At 38.9% G+C, this 17089-nt stretch overlaps 1 protein-coding gene across 1 annotated transcript in view; it reads right to left on the reverse strand.

The window, feature by feature from the left end:
- Positions 1-6: 6 nt before the first annotated feature.
- The window catches only part of LOC109473379 (exocyst complex component 2-like), a 42945-nt gene continuing 25862 nt past the window's right edge, over positions 7-17089 (reverse strand). Inside the window, exons 28-31 of the mRNA XM_019773240.1 lie at positions 4261-4322; positions 1043-1102; positions 681-784; positions 7-411 (exon numbers count right to left, since the gene is read on the reverse strand). Coding sequence (XP_019628799.1) covers positions 691-784; positions 1043-1102; positions 4261-4322 — 216 coding nt within the window. The 3' untranslated portion in view covers positions 7-411; positions 681-690. The remainder of the gene's footprint in view (positions 412-680; positions 785-1042; positions 1103-4260; positions 4323-17089) is intronic.

Here is a 17089-nt window from a genome sequence, read left to right on the forward strand (position 1 = left end):
CCATTTCTCTTGTACGACTTCACACCTTCAGTTTTACATTTGGTGTGAAATTTACCTGGCCTGGGCAGTCTTTCTATGTCTGAATGATCTTGTTGTGTTTATTCATCACAAAAATTAACAATTGTACATCAATTCACCGACATTTTAATGGTTTATTATGAACCTTTAGTTCATTTCATAGCATTTAAGATTATTCATTTCTGCTAAGACTGTGTTTGGAGCTTAGATATTGCAGTTAAGATGCTAGAATATAGCAGTCGAGATGTCACCATAACTTATGTACAAGGAAAGTGATTGTGGCAAGCATTCCCTGAACCCACAAGGAGCTTGGAAAAAATCCCAGGGTGCTGCAACCACCTCCATTTAACCTCCATTGTAAGCCTCACGACAATGTCTAGTACATGCATTTGTCTGCAAGAGAACAAGAGAGGCAACTTCACTGCCTTACCATCACAACACACAAAATCATATCCAGTTGCTTGAGTAACTGCTCTTTGCATGGCGTATCGTATTACCTGGATGTCTAACCTTTATCCGCGTAACACACAGGATGCTGTGTCAAAAAAATCAATTTGTTTTCATTCTGATTTTTTAAATCCAAATCATAATTCTACGAAACGCAAAGCTGAAATTTCACAGGTTCAACAAGCCCAGAACGACAAGTGATGGGCTTTTTTTACCTTAGACATGTCAGACTAGTGTCCTCTTCAGTGAATCACTCCTGAAGCAGGTTAGCTGCAACTGCATGTTGCTCTTGAACTTGTTCATAAGCTCCTCTAGATTTCTGCAAGAAAAACAAGGATTACCGTTAACACTTTTATAGGAATGGTGATACAAATCTTATCTTAAAAAACAGAACATAATGTCACAGAAAAAAAATTACGTTCAAGGAACATGAACTAGTATAATATTTCAGTACTGAAGAATGTAGATGTAAAAAAAAACCCAAATGAAATACAATCTATCTAATTAATATTGAGGTTGATATAGGCATTTACAAGATTATCATAATCAAAATTGTGAAAAAAAGAAGTTTCCTCACTTTCTGTCTGCTGCACTGGTGACAGGTGGAACTATTTGCAAGGCATCATGGAAGGATTTACTGTAAGAACACCAGGAAACAGGGTAAACCAACACTGCATGTAATGTCGTGTTGCTGACTTTGTACCAGTATGTCCAAATTGATTATTTTCAAAGTATAAACATACGTGTAAGGTCACACCTCGTTTTTGGTGCCTAGCACAGATGAGGGACTAAGTAAACCTGGAAGGATTATTGGGGAGTATTTCTTAAAGAAAGGTATGCTTTGTACCTTTTTCTGTCAATATTCTGGTGTTCGTTATTCTTCTCTTGTCAATTTTTTTGTGAAGTTTCAAGCAATCCCACAACTCTTTTTTGGTTGCCCCTTATTGTATTAAAATTGACCACAAAACAGGAGAGAAAGCCACAAAAACAGCCCTTTTCATCCAACGCACAGTAAAATATCATGGGAGTTGCAGTAAATCTTGGCACCCCGGCTACCAGCCATTGACCATTTCTCCAATAGGTGTCATCACATCTGAGCACTTCTGCCGCCGTACAGCCCGCGCTTTTTACAGCCACTTTGCAAGTGGCCATATTCTTTATGTACGAACTGTTGAACAATTAACATAAAACCACTTGACATAACGTTTTATTGAGAGCATCATCTTTACGCGGCTATATCATAGAGGCAGGGAGCATCCCCATATTCTGTATCAGCCAATGGTTACAGTGGGATGCTTAAGAACCAACGGGTAAAGTTTGTAAATTAAAACTCTGTAGGCGGCTGTTGAACTTCTCCCAGTGCATGGGTAGGTGATGAATGAGTAGAAAATATCACGTTGGCAACTTGTTAAGCTGCATATCAAAGCTGACGGCTGAGCTTTGATCTCGCCTTATGAAGTCGTGGCACATCCAAGTCATTAGGTTTTTATTGTGATGCTAAAGGTTGTGTAGCAATTTGTCAAACAGTTATGGTTGCAACTGTTATTGCTGCTCAAACCACAACTATAGTGCTAATAGGGCTCATATTTCTGCCATTCACATCCTCATATATGAAGACTCTTAACATACATGTATAAAGACTTCAAGGTAAAATACCGCTGTTCCAAAACTTTCTAGACTGGCTAGATGAACTCTTAACGTTAGAAGCTTATTCATTAAGGAATGTTGTCCTGTTTAGACTAAACTTGTACTTAATAAAGTACAAGCAATCCTAATAGGTCCATGTACAAATGTAACATATTACAGATATGTGATACAACACTGAATTATTCTTTCTTGAAAGATTTGATAAAGGGGTGCTGAGAAAATGTGGCATTTATATTTGACAAATTTGGCAGTTTTTATTCCAAATCAATTCTGAGTCAATATCAAGCATGAACAGACATCACTGAAATTGTTCAGTAAAATGTTTTTCACAAGAACAGACTGGTTTCACCTCTAAAATCGTATCTAACAGTTTAACTGTAGAAAATTATGCTTTGCAGATGGGATCTTTAACTTGTTCATGATGAAGCAGATGTCAGGGGATCACTGGGGCTCTTTTGTTGTTAAAATAGCCGGAGGCATTTACAAGGAATAAACATAAACATGGCTGTTTTTGCTTACTGAGTGATCACAGACCAATATTAGGGTGGTTCCCCTACCCCAAAAATGGCTATGAGAAAATTGTGAAAGATCATCACACATGGGCACTTTTACTTTCAACATGTCAATGGCTGTTAAAGGTGAACTCATTAGAGAAATAACTTTTAAGCCATATTGATGATTCTTGACAGTTTGGTTTATGATGTTGTAAATCTAACAACTATCATATCAATATAAAAAAAGTGACGATTCTTTTTTCAACTGCTCGTGGTTTTACAAAATACATTGTTGAGTTTCTGATGGAAGAATTTCCATGCAACATTACGCAATACACTCAGCAGGAACATCGAACAAAAATTGCCCGGAGACTCCCAAGTAACCAATAACAATTTACAGAACCTCAGCAAGATAACAGGCATTAGTGGAAGGTTAGCATTACAACAGGCAATATCACAAGGGCTCATTATGGGACATTACAGCATGGAGAGAACAGTATGGCGAAGATCAAAGAAAGTTGGTAATTACACTTTTAATAACGGCACAGCCATGGCATTTCTCAGGGGCGACATTACGGGGCTTTCAGCAAAATGGAAAATGTTGGAATATCATGCCAGGGGGCAGTTAACACACAAACCTGTATCATAAACAAATAAAGCCATCTGTCGGTAACACAAAGCGCGCGGTATTGGATACAGGAGATGAGAGATTGACAGTGTCATCACGGCGGTAACTCTGTGATGTGGTAATCGTTTGAAAGGGGTGAACAACATGAAATGGAATCTCTGAGAGGGAATGAATATTTGATTGAAACCACTGGCATCACAATGGTAGTTATGTTTAGCCATGTGTCATTGGTAATGCTAATAAGCAGTCTGTCTACTGTGTAATAAAACATCTGTTTTGGATGACATTATGCAGGGATACGGTGCAGATCAAAGGAAATGACGTGCCAGGAACTAGTCATTTTTATGAATGATTAATACCAGATTCGTGTGTAGTGCGGAGTGAATTCCTGCCTGATCAATCATCATTTGCAGTCTAATGAAATTTCCCTGGACCAAGCAGATGTTTGTCCTTGAGGTTGTCATCTACACTCTACGTAATTTCCATCAACTTTTTGCTTCCCTTTTCTTCCCTTTCTGCTTCAAATTTTGGTTCTAAAACATGCCCGTAGCCAGGACTTTGAGAGAATGTCAAAGAAAAAATCAGCGATAACTTTTTATTCAATGATAGAGTGAGCAGTTTTTCTATGATTCCAGCCTCGCTGGTGAGTCACGAATCAGTCGATCTTTTAAAGAAAAATCTTGGACCTTTAGATAAAAAGTGGATCAAAAAGTGGACCTTTGAGCCTTGTGGGGGGGTTCGTCCGAACCCATGGCTACAGGCATGTAAAAGGTTGCTCACTTTCCGCAACCTTTCAAATTGGACCAAATTATGGTTTACCTTAACATGTTGACTATCATCATCATCATTGGTCCAATGGCTGAAGCCATACGGACAGTCAACCTGTTCTATCGTAAAACTCACCAGAGTGAGTAATGGGCATATAGATTGGGTATGTTTGAAAAATTGACCATATAGCTGTGCAATGTGAAAGGTTTTGCTATTAAGATTAAATTCTACATGTACAATTAATATAGTTTCATCTACCTGGACTCCGGGGTCTTGTAGAGTGCCAGAGCATCTTGTAACGCACACAGCTCCAGACGTGCCTGAGAAAACACAGAAAATGCCATTTTGATATACCTTGAAGTTCATGGAGAGCCACTTAAATCTTTCGGTACTGTATTAAGGTTGTGGAACAAGATACATGTAACTCAGTTAGTGTCATTCTCACATTTTTCAAATCTTAGGTTCATATTTTCCATATATTACACTGCTGCTATAATGTCATAAGAATCTGCGAGGACCACCCAAAATGCAAGGCCCCAAGGCCTGCACGTCTAATGAAAATTGCCAGCATACGATGCTAATATTCCAGAGCCTGACGAAAGTAAAGTGAGCACACTACTGAAAACTAGAGGCATGTGCTGCTTCATATCCGCTGTTACTGGGAATGATGAAAAGTACGCCGGCATATGATACCTGCCTCCTCTAAAAGCAGTGATCATGAAGTTTTCATAGGAAAGATATTGTGCAACCAAGTGCCCTTGCTTATACTTAGTGCCTGCCATACGGAGGAGCATTTGAATGTACTACAAGGCCCAGAAAAAAAATGTTGTGTTTCCTGTTTCCCGACCGACCCGAGGAAAACTTGCCAACCCTAGACTTTTTTGGGGGTGGACCCCTGCAAGGGACATAGATTTATCGAGCTGATCAACCTTTTCTAAGTCCATGATCTGACACCTAAGTGACAAAATGTACAATTGTCAATTGGTTTTCTAACATTGACATTGAAAATAAAAGTGTCCTCATACAAGTTTTACTTTGTTAAACTGTATTGTATAAGTTGGACCCCTACATACATGTACTAGATATCACTGAAGTCTAAAAAAATGGGAAAGAAAAAAAGATAATCCCTACCTACTGACCCTAATTTTTTCACGACTGAAACAGGAAACACAACATTTTTTCCCTACATGTATAGGCCCAACTGGCCTAAAGGGTAGAAAAGAAACCCTGAGCCATATGGGTGGTCATAGGACTCACTATCCCTGTGTCACCCACTCACAGATGAGATTATGAAGCTCTACAGCCTGTCAACTTTATATAAATCTAAATGACTCCTGGAGTAGATAACAGTTTGAAATGCTTCTAAGATATTAAGGACTCTAAACCACGTTCCCCTGGGATATCTTTGATAGAGGATTATTTCAGAATCTGTTGGCTATGCTGTCTGCTATATCTGTAAGGCTATGAAATAGATTCAAGCTACATGTATGTGTGTTGTCGCAGTTGCTTTTGTAATTAAATCACATGGAAAATGCATGGCTTTTATACTGTTTGGTAATTACCAAACACTCATACATGTACCCCTGGCATTGTGCTGAAGGTATATGGTATGAATCTTGTGCTGATAACTTATGATAGAAAACTTTTTTTTCAAACTTTCAACTTAGAAAAAAGAAAATTAAATTGAATGTAAATTCATGTGTCAAAGTTAGCCTGTATAAAGGTAACAAACTTCAATGTTGAAAGGGGAAGACATAAGAAAAAATGAAAATCTGAAATCTGAAAAAATTGTATACACCAAAATTTGCACCAAACTTTCAAATACAGTCCATCCTTTGACGCTTCTCGATGTGCATCGAGAACTTAAAGTTTGACCAAGAAGTTCTTTGATGCACATTCTGCTCACTTCACATAAAGTTCACCATTTCTGCACGTACAAAATATGTCCCGAGGTGTGCACCACTGCTCCACGAAACTTTCAATCTTCCATCGCGGCTGTACACTTTTCCCATCCATTCGTCATCGTGTCACATCATTAAAACTTTTTCCACCCAGAGATGCTTTTGCCATAAATTAAGGATCTGGCCGCAAAGTTCCCTTTAATTGCTGCGTGGCGGAAGAGTGATCGTCCCATGCTTTTATCTCCTGCATCTCTGTCGTACGCTAACGTACGCGATGTGACACCTGTTGTGAGACGGCAGCGGTATCCCCGTCATTAGGCCACACCAATTTAATTTGTTGTTTCCTGGATTTGCCTCTTCATCTTTTTCTGATTTGCAAAAAGAAAGAAAAGATCCTGGTTCTGAATCAACTTAAATATATATGCTCATATTTTGCCCCCAACAGTTGAGGAAAGTCCATTTCTTCCTAGTTGTTACAGTTTTTCCATCTATCAATGCAGTGGTTTGATTAAAAGTTCAAAATTCCTTGTTTAAATATGAACCCAGCCTTTTGTGTTGACTTCATGGCTCCTATCGTAGCATTTGGGGCTATAATAGGATGCCTAGAGCTGTTTTTATTTTTATTTTTTTCCCCCTGTCGCTTCATATTTTTTCTGGAGAGATCCGAGAACCAACAAATAAAATTAGTGTGGCCTTACCACTGGCTTTCCCACCCTTTTTCCACTCATTGGTGCAGAAATCAGCTGGTCTCTAACCACCCAGCCTGATGAATTGTGGACCGGGATTAATTTGGAGGGGAAGAAACTTATTTATCACAGAAAGGGGATCGATGCTGGCACAGAAAGATTTAATACTGCGAGCCAGGTTGTAGGCGGTAAATTGAAAATCTCCCAAACACATTAGTCGAAATGCCTTCCTGAAAAATTCAGATAAGTAGGAATGGGCACATTTCTCTTTCTGTGAGGAAAGTTCTTCATTGATGCCATTAACATTTGGGATGTAGGAAATGAGGCAAAGATTCCATTACATTAGCAAGAGACTAATCTCAATCTAGCTCTGAAAACTCCTCAGACTAATGCTTGCAACTAGCACATAGGAATCATTTTAGACATCTCCAACCTGTGTGTAATAGGACTCGTCTTTCAACCTTCAGATGTTCTAACTTACCCAAGTGCAATGGCACAAATTCAATGTCAAGTGGCACCTGTGCATTGCCAACCTAAAGGTTATGAATATACAGGCTTTTGCATTGACCAACAAATTGCTGTATGAAATCTGGCAACATTACAACTTACATCTAGTAGTCATGTAGATATTGATGTGCCACAAAACATTATAACTTATACATGTATGATGTAAGGACACCTTAATGTCATTTTAATATCATTCTCACTACCAAAAACTCAATGATGGCTAATAGCACCCTGCGAAGTCAAGATCTTTTGATTAAAGTCAAAATCTTTTGATGATAACAAAAAGATCAAAATTGTATTCTGTGACTTTGATACTATGGAGAAAAGTTCCTAGCATTGTGGCTTCATATCCAACTGGAGTCACAGTCATTGAGATGGGACAGGAGTTGAAGGAAGTTCCAATGCTGACAAACTCACTACTAGTATTAAAGTGCTTGATTTGAAGTGATTGCCCCCTGTTGATGATGCTGTTATTCGTAACTGCAGAATTAACCATAATCTACTGACAGTGTCTCCAGAAAACGCAGCCTCCTCCCGCCGGAAGAGTGGATGAGATGTCTTATCGGGAATATGCAGCGTGGAACCGACCAATCAAACCGGGGCTCGGAGCTATTTGCTGTGTGAAGTGAGGGATGAAATTACTTGGAGAACCATTGGAAAAGGTCAATTGACTGGCAGGTCCAGCTGCCTCTGTGAGTCCTGACCCCAGGTTTAACTAATGACTGCTCCGCACTGGGCCCACAAGTACACTGGTCAAGCCAAGTACCGACTGACAGAGAACAGAGCCTAACAGGATGTATGTGTGCAGGAGGGGATTTAGACTTGTCAACCTGAAAATTGGAGCCTGTCATAGAGGTAGAAACAAAGCAGTCCATTTTAGAGATAGAAACCAATCAATTTATACAGTTTTATGTGATTTTGGACAGATTACAAGGGCCAAAAGCAAAGGGATAAAAAATATACAATCTGATGTCTCTGTTATACAAAAAAGTCAAATTCATAAGCTTTCAAAATCTTTGCAGGAATGTAGTAACTGTTGTTTCTTTTAATGTGGCAGTTAGTCAAATATTGGTTGTTATAAAATGTAAGTATCTTATTTCTCATTAGTAAGCCATGTTTTAAGGACCCTTCGGCATAGCAATTATACCAGCTGTGATGGCACACAGCGCTGCTGCTTACATTACATCAAACAACTTAATGTTGTTGAGTGTACATGTGTGTGTACATGTGCCCATTATATTTTTTAGATATTGTGTGATGACTGTAATTTTCATTACTATTTTTTCTCCACAGTACTATTTATCCTTTGCAGAGAATTTAGGTGTAGCACTAAACAATACTTCAATTGCTTGTTGCTACGTACACTTAAGCTTGTGTCATTAGCCTCTGTACACTTGAAAAAGCCACACAGGCAAAACTGGTTGTGTGACAGGCTGAATAAAAGTTCTACATGGGAACTATGCGGCTCCAGGTGTCTTACTGAGGGACGACTGTCGATGTCGGTTAGCTTGAGGAATGAAAACCCTCTACTATATACTACATGTATATACTGAATACATGTACTTCAATTGCTTGTACTAGTACTTGAAAGTGGTAAGTAGAGTTAAACCAATTCAAGAGCTGAGAAAGAGTTAAGTGTGGATCACTACATTTGTACTGAGGACTGCCACTAATGGTAACCCCCCACTATCATGATGGGAATATTACAGCATTCTGCAGTGAAGAGTAAAATTGCCTCTGACCTGTCAGAAGAGGTCATCAACAATTCAATATGCCAACCGGACTCAAAAACATGTCTACAAGCAAAGCTTTTTAATAGATGAAGTTGGCAATCCACACTTTTAATGGATAAGTAATGAAAGCACAGGTTATAGAGTCACAAGTATGAAAAAAAGTGTATTTGTACCTTGAAAGCTGGATGTTCTGGTGCTGATTCTAACACACAGCCCAAAGCTATCTAGTATAAGAGGGTGCTTTATAATAAAGGGTACCGGTATTCTCAATTTATGGGAAGATAGCTGTGGTGAAGTATGCTGCAATCAGAGCCACATGTACAAATGTACTTTCAACAGTTTCATGATTTTCATCATATCTACTCGTTGACAGTCTTTTGGGGACCATTCTTCGTGTTATAGCTTGATATGATTTCTAAATGCTCATGAAACAGATATGAAATCATACACCATGTGCAATATTGTTCAAATCAATCTGGAAGTTGTCTGGGAGCAGGGCATCAAATGTGAGGGGAAGTCAGGGATGAAATTACTTGGAGGAACTGTTGGAAAACATCCAATACAAGATAAAGCATCTAACATTCTTCAAGTCGGCAGGCTGAGAGAGTAATAAGACATCTGCTGCAGAGAACGAATTTTACCCGTGAACATAAAAAAGTGCATGCTTTTAACCGTCTCCCTGCTGCCTAATCCAATGATTATAAAGAATTAGTAGCAAAACGGCTTCTCCAGTGCGCTATTAAAGTTGAAAACTTCTGTTGTTGATCTTTGAAATAACATGATAAAAATTACAAAGATGGAGATATTAAAGCCTAAGGCCCTGTTCACACAGAAACACCTGAACCGCTATTTGGGTAAATTGCATTCCTATATCTGGTGCATGTGCCACACATTTCTTTCAAACCGTGCCCGTGCATGATTTGCCTAAACTACATTCATTGCTGTTTGATGAAAACACACAATGTAGCGTGTTATCAAAATCAGAGGTCAACGACCTGCTTGCTGGTGCCCCCCTCCCAGCGTACCTCGGCTGAAGCTCGTCCTAGAATGGACACATTATTTAGTCATTACTGCTCTTTATGTTGCTACTGCGTAAATTTGGGTATTGCATATAAATAAAGAAATATCACCCCATAATCCATGACAGGGTCAATATGTAAACTAAACTGGTAAAGTCACATTGGAATCACATTGCGTTCAGACACCAATCACAACCAGGTGAAACCGGTTCGAAACTACATGTACCTCCCAAGCTGGTTTGGGATCAGGGCACTTTCAATGCGATTTGGAGTGTTCAGATGGGGCCACTTGAATCCAGTTTCGGTAGAATCTGGATAGAAACTGGTTACAGTGTATTAGTGTGAACAGGACCAAAATCTCTAGAATGTCTTGAACACCTGAATACCTGATGCGGGATACCTTGGTGATGCTGCACTAGTAGATCTCTTTATTCACTGTTTTTTTTAATAATTAGTGGCAGAATTACGGGGGTTCATATTGCACGAACCATCATCAGGTGCATCACTGTTGGACACATCTTTAGTAGTGACAGGCGTGACAGTTGAAGAATGACAAAACATTAAACCTCCAGGTGGTAAAGCAATAAAAACAAAATGAAGGTGGGAAAGACAATAAAATTATTTGATGACAGATTTTCATTGTCCCATATTACTGATGGAGCATGAATAATTTTCATGTGAGTCATCATTTCAATTACTCACATAAAACAAGCATCTATTTTTAATTGCCCAGTAAATGCCAGCACGATCTGTCCAGTCCTTCCTTCCCAAGGCCACATCAATTTAATTTGTTACTCCGTGAAGGAGGTCAGGACCTCCGGACGGAGTGTTGTAATCGGCTGATTTTTCATGTTCGCAGTCAAAACACTGGGTTCTCTTTGTGTAATCGGCACGCAATTTTATACGCCGTCTGCGGGCATGCCCGTGTTGATGCACGAATGTGTGTTTTTGCCGTTGCTGCTTTCGCGGTCAATGTAATATCGCAGACGCACCCCTACAATTACGAGGCGAATTGGAATGGTCCAGAAGAACGCGTTGTTTGGAATAGCAGTGGGGTTCAAAAAAGTTCATGCAGATACGGGGTGGTTTTTATAAGTGGTTCCAGATGTTTTTGCCCATGGTTAAGAGATGCCAAGTTTTTTGGAAGATGTTCGCAGCCAAAACGCATTCCCCAGTACGTCGCATTTCTGTGTAATTTCGCATGTGGTGTTGCATTATGTCCGGGATGATGCACGTCTTTTTATTTTTACCGTAGCTGTTTTGATATTGGAGTAAATGCTTATTTTCGAAACATCCCCATTTCTTTGAAATGGTTTCGTCCGTTTATGCAACTGTTACTGCGCTAATGACGACCAGTCGCGCTGTCCTGATACACCGCGAATGTGCGAGTGTTCCCTGTAGACAGTCCGGGAGTCATTTTTCGCTACATTCCAGGAGCCAAACCAAAATACGTTCATGAACCGAGTCCAAAAAACCGAAACGTGAAAATCGGATGATCGGACCTGATGTACATTTCTCTTTCTATAGATTGTACACACAATACACACATCTTTAGATAATTTGGCCATGGCAGGTTAAAAAAAAGTAACCCTGAATCATACTAGATTAGCGTAAATGTATGTTAATGCGTTCAAAACAAGAAAAAAATTGTTTCCGGGTATTAATCTCTTGAATCACGGCGCTGAATATTGACGCAAAAATATTTCGGGCATCGCGCGCCCTTCCCGCGTCACGTGTAGGCATCTCGCATCTCTGATTGGTTGTTGCGTCTTAAGATGACTGAGCCGACGCGCGTTTAAACAATTTTTCTTTGTTCGATTTATCACACTTCACAGAGAATTGTCGCCAATGGCTACTTCTTTTTGTTGCAATATATAATACTTCACGGAGAATTGTCGCCTATGGCTTCTTGTTGGTTCTTGGATTTAAAAAAAAAAAATATGAAGCGACAGGGCGAAAAAAAATAAGAATAAAAACAGGTCTAGGCATCCTATTATAGCCCCAAATGCTAGGATAGGAGCCATGAAGTTAACACAAGAGGCTTGGTTAAAATTTAAACAATGAATTTTGAACTTTTAATCAAACCACTGCATTGATAGATGGAAAAACTGTAATAACTAGGAAGAAAAGGACTCCCCTCAACTGTTGGGGGCAAATTATGAGCATTTTTGAGTTGATTCAGAACCAGAATGATGAACCAGAAAAAAATGAAGAAGCGAATCCGAGAACCAACAAATTAAATTGGTGTGGCCTAGATGTGCAGAGTGACTGAAAATATTACAAGAAGAATCGATAGGAGAAGAGTAGAACTTTGCCTGATTGGATTAATGCCGGCAGTCACGCCGCTATAATTTCATGAGTGTAGGTCTTCCGATCTTCATTTGGTCTAACATTAATGTACAGGAAGACAGTGATAGAACAGGAAATACACAGTTATTGGTAACAATATCTACATGTAGGAAACAGGAAGTCGTAGGTAAATTGTATAACAGGTAAACATACATTCATACAGCACATATAGCAATGACATGACCATGTCGGACTCAGAGATTGAACGCTTAGTCATCAAGCAAGTCAAATTGACTGATCAAATCAACCGGGAAGTCAACAAAAGTCAATTCGGCGACATCAAAAAACATTGCATGACTGATGGTAATAAAATCATTGAATGAAAGGGACACAATTCTGACACAAGTAATTCATAAATGAGTGTGATGTTTATTAACTGGGTGGGGTTTGTTTCAAATCCAAAACATGGCAACAACGCCTGTCTCAAATGTGTGTAATCATGTTTTTTTTAATGGATGATGACATGTGTTGCAAAGACCTCTCCTAGTAACTCAAGGCATCTATAGAAACTTCCTACAAATTAATATAGTTGAGCATATACATTTGTAATTGTGCTTGTAATAATAATGTTTTATTGCAAATTCATGCCCGAGGGCTAATTACAGGAACAGAAGAAATATTTGGTATAAAAAACAGATAGTTAGAAACTACTAGTAAAAACTACTGTGGGTTTGACTTCTTTTTTGAAGACAGCGGAAGACAAATAAAGGATCCCACTTTTTCTGTAATTTGTGGGTTCTCGGATGTTAAGAGGAGAGTAGTTTTCTTTTCATTTGTATATGTGTGAAAGTTTGGGTAGAATATGGAGGATATGTCAAAGAGTTCATTTGAATTCGTTCCTTGCTAAAGAGGGTACAATTTGAGATAAAATGCATTTCGTCTTCCACCGTAGGATACAACAGGAAAGGAGGTCAATATCATGACATTCTAGTGCTGTTCCAAATGTGGTGCAAAACCAACATCTATCTTTAACATACATATACCTGTTCAAGGTTCAAGGTGCATGTCAATCTACATTTGTCTGATCTGCTTAAATGTTAACGCAAAAGAATTATCACTGTACCAGATGTTTTATTGTCCTCTGAGAAGAAAAGGCCAGTAGACAAAAACATATTCATAGGTAACAGACAGTGTACAAAGGGTAATGTGGGCCAACTGGTTATATGATGAACAGTTGACCTATAAATTATAGGGTAGGCTTAATGCAGGTGTGTGATGTGCGACCGTTTATCATCAATGCCTTTGAAGATTCCGAAAACCTTTAGACTGACGTCATTGCAGATGGTACATTTAACAAGGTTGTGCGTTAGGTCTGTATGATAAATTATGGGGATGAAACCTCATCTGTGCATGGGTGGTTGTCACAGCCATATGCTCATATCTAATTATCACGTATGATTTTTTCATTACAGGAACTAGCTCAGGTTGCACAGCAATAATCCTTCATTGTTTGGCATGCCATAATCTTCACATGGCATAATTTTTCACAATTTTTTGAAACGATAATCTTCCAACATCATGGCATAATTTTTCACAATTTTTTGAAACCCTAAAGGAAAAATTACAAACAAACGGTAGTTCAAATTTAATATGCTTCTCAGCAGAATGTACATTCGGTATTAAATTTCAACATATCTGATATTGACCTTGTACAAATGTACCATTTTGTCAACCTGTTTTTTTTATATTTGAGCTGGTACAAAATGTACCTGAACTAACTGCACATCTTAGGCCACCTTTGCACTAAACAGCTATGTTAGAGTGACCAATTTGAGAGATGGATTTGTATGGTAATTTTAGTTTTATAATATGCTATATTATGGAATTCTTAGCAATTTCGGCAAGTATACATCGAGTCAAAACTGGACTACATAAATCAAGGATGCACCTTGAATCTGTGCTCCCTGTGTGTGTGTTCCTGTAATAAACCTGTGTCATCACCGTAATGTTCACAAAATGATGCACGACCCCTGGGATATTACCACCGACCGCAGGATGCATTATAGCAACATGATTCACTCTGGTATATATATCATACACCAACTGTTATGCACTGCCTCAATGTCTGCTGCACTGGCTAATTCAATTTCCTTTTTCGTTAATATTTCTACAGTCATACATTTAGCTTAAAGGCATCCAATGCAGTTTTTAGGGCTTGGAAACCAGATGTTTCAAAGTCCATATTCTAGTCACTCATCTACATAATTAGTTGAAACAACACTATCCCAAAGTATATTGACTCTCATGGAACAAAAATACCTAAACTTCTGACAGAAAACGGTTACTGGAAGGACCCTTGGCTGATTTTTAGGGTACCACCCATAAAATAAAGGACTCATCTTTGGGCTTGTTTTTGGAGTTTTAAATACCCAAACTATGATATCCTGTTTGAAATGTGCTAATGTGAATCAGTATGTGTCAATATCATAAAGATTGTCTTCTTCAGAATATTTCCTGTTTTGCTGCTCTGAAATCGCATTTGATGCCTTTAAGGTTGTCTAGTCATCAGCAAACAGCATTTCTGTGTGTCTAATTGTAGCGACCTGTGCTCCTACAGACAGACACCCAGGCTCAGGGATGTTCTAAATTGACAGGCATTTAAAGCCATGATGACACACAGGTCAGGTTATCATGTTAAAGGTCACTAGAGGTCACTAAAAGCCCTGTGACACAGCCTGCCTGTCAATCACTCAATTTAGATACAACTGTATTCTCTGTAAAACAGTTCCCATGTGTATTTTTCTAAAAGAGTGGAGTCATAATTCTTTTATTGCTTGGCAGTGTTTTGAACCATGTTACTTTTCATGACTTAAAGCCATGTAATAATATCGTGTCTTCTATCAAAACAAAATATCAAAGAAACATGATACCTTCCCTCATACCTCACACATTGCAACACTGGTAAATTGACATCTGTTTAGTAACTAATAGGATCATCCTATAGCCTAACTATTCTGTCTTTCTTGACAGAAGATAAGTAACTCAAACTTAAGACAACGACTGAAAGAAATTTCTTACAACCTTTCCTTCACTACAAATTAAGAGTTTCCTTTAATAAATAAAGAGCAGATCAGGTGAGATATTTTTAGACATTATTCATTGCCACCAAGTGAGGTCGTTTCCTTAAGGTGATGACAAGAGGTCAACCCAAGGTCACCAAGATGTATATCAACATTTTATTCTATTTTTCTTCCCATTATAACTTTGTTACGCCATGTTGATTTGATTATAAGGATGTCATCCACGCGCATGAATTTTCTTCCATCCCAACATAGAGGTTGAGGGATGCAATTTTGAGTGATCTATTTAAAGGGGACTATTCTCTTACATGTATCTAACGGTATGGGCTATTCCTCTTGGGATGCTGGTGGGAAACAGTGACCATAATGTAAGATTTACAGATATCATTATAGATGTTACATGTACCAGTGACCTGTCCCTATGACAGGCTTCCATGCTCTGGTGCACCCACAGAAAAGTAGGTGCACAGCTCCAATTTTGGGTGCACCAAGGTGCACAACTGCACATGCACCCAGTATTTTGAGCCCTGATGCTGGACTTTTACAGAGACATTTGGGTACTGGGCACTGACAACAGGTCACTCTTCTCTATCAAAGGTCACTAAAAGCTTTGACTTCCTGGCTCATTGCACGCTGGTAATGTTCAAGGCTACACGTAAAACTGTCAGTTTACGAGAGGTCAGCATTATCTGTTTACTAACCTAACCTTTCAGCTTCCAAGGTTATTCTGATTTAACCTTTAGCATGCTGTGCGATTATAAACCAGGAATGACTTGGGGGGATGGTGTTATTGTAGTGGAATCTGCTGCATTTATTCCCTCAGAGCTGCTACTAGTATAACAGAAGTAATCAGATTGAAGAGTAGACATGTGTACATGCAGCTATGATATCAACAGTTTGACATAGAGCTGCTATAACAGAAGTTATCAGACTATGTTAAAATGTAGACACTTTTGTTGTAGCCTCCGTAGCAGGCTTATAGAACTGGGGGTTTGGTGGTCTTCGGCTGTTTTCTGATTAGCCCAGTTCTAACAACTAGGCCGGCTATGTTTTCTATATATGCAATCAGAAAATAGCACATAAAAGATCCCAAAGATCCTGAAGACCCCCAAAACCCCAGTTTTTGGCAGGTTATGGAGGCTACTTTTCTTGCATATTTCTGACCATGTATGATTCAATGTTGAACTAAAAAGGCTGATACTATGTGGCCTTTTACCACTATTTAAGATATGTGTATGGCACATTTTTATCCGTAGACATCAAGGAAAATATGGACAATGATGGCACAAAGAGGAACAAAGAGGGAACAACACCAACACGGCACAGATAGAAATCTGACATACCAGCATTATTTGGTACACTAAACAAACTATTAACCCACCACAGACAGGCTACGTATATGTATAAATAAGACCACCTAGGCAGGGTGCATTCCTTTTGGTAAAAACTCAAAGGAGAAAACAGCACACAGGACAAATATACACCAACATTAGTTCTATAATGAACTAATGGCCTATTTCCATGTTAAGGTGAGTACATGCCAAGGGCATGTCATAGGTCACAGACAGACATACATGTACATGTAGTAATTGACTCTTATCAGAGGAGGGAATATATGAGACTTCAGCTCAGAGCCATTAGCGGATTTACTTCTATTTTGTCTCCCTCTAGAGAGTAAAATCATGATAATCCATGTACAAGAGAAATCCCAGCTGTATGGCGAAGGGAAAGAGAGTATCTGTATCTGTATGGCCGGTATAACCGCCCTTCGGCGTAACACACCAGCTTCGTAGGCACGTGGCGTGGCGGCAGCTAGCCATACCACACCAAACGGCTTGTTACACGCAATCTTTGCACATTTAATTGCAGGAG

The sequence above is a fragment of the Branchiostoma belcheri genome, unplaced genomic scaffold (assembly GCF_001625305.1).
Source record: "Branchiostoma belcheri isolate BF01 breed outbred unplaced genomic scaffold, Haploidv18h27 scaffold3, whole genome shotgun sequence".
In the NCBI taxonomy this organism is placed as follows: Eukaryota; Metazoa; Chordata; class Leptocardii; order Amphioxiformes; family Branchiostomatidae; genus Branchiostoma; species Branchiostoma belcheri.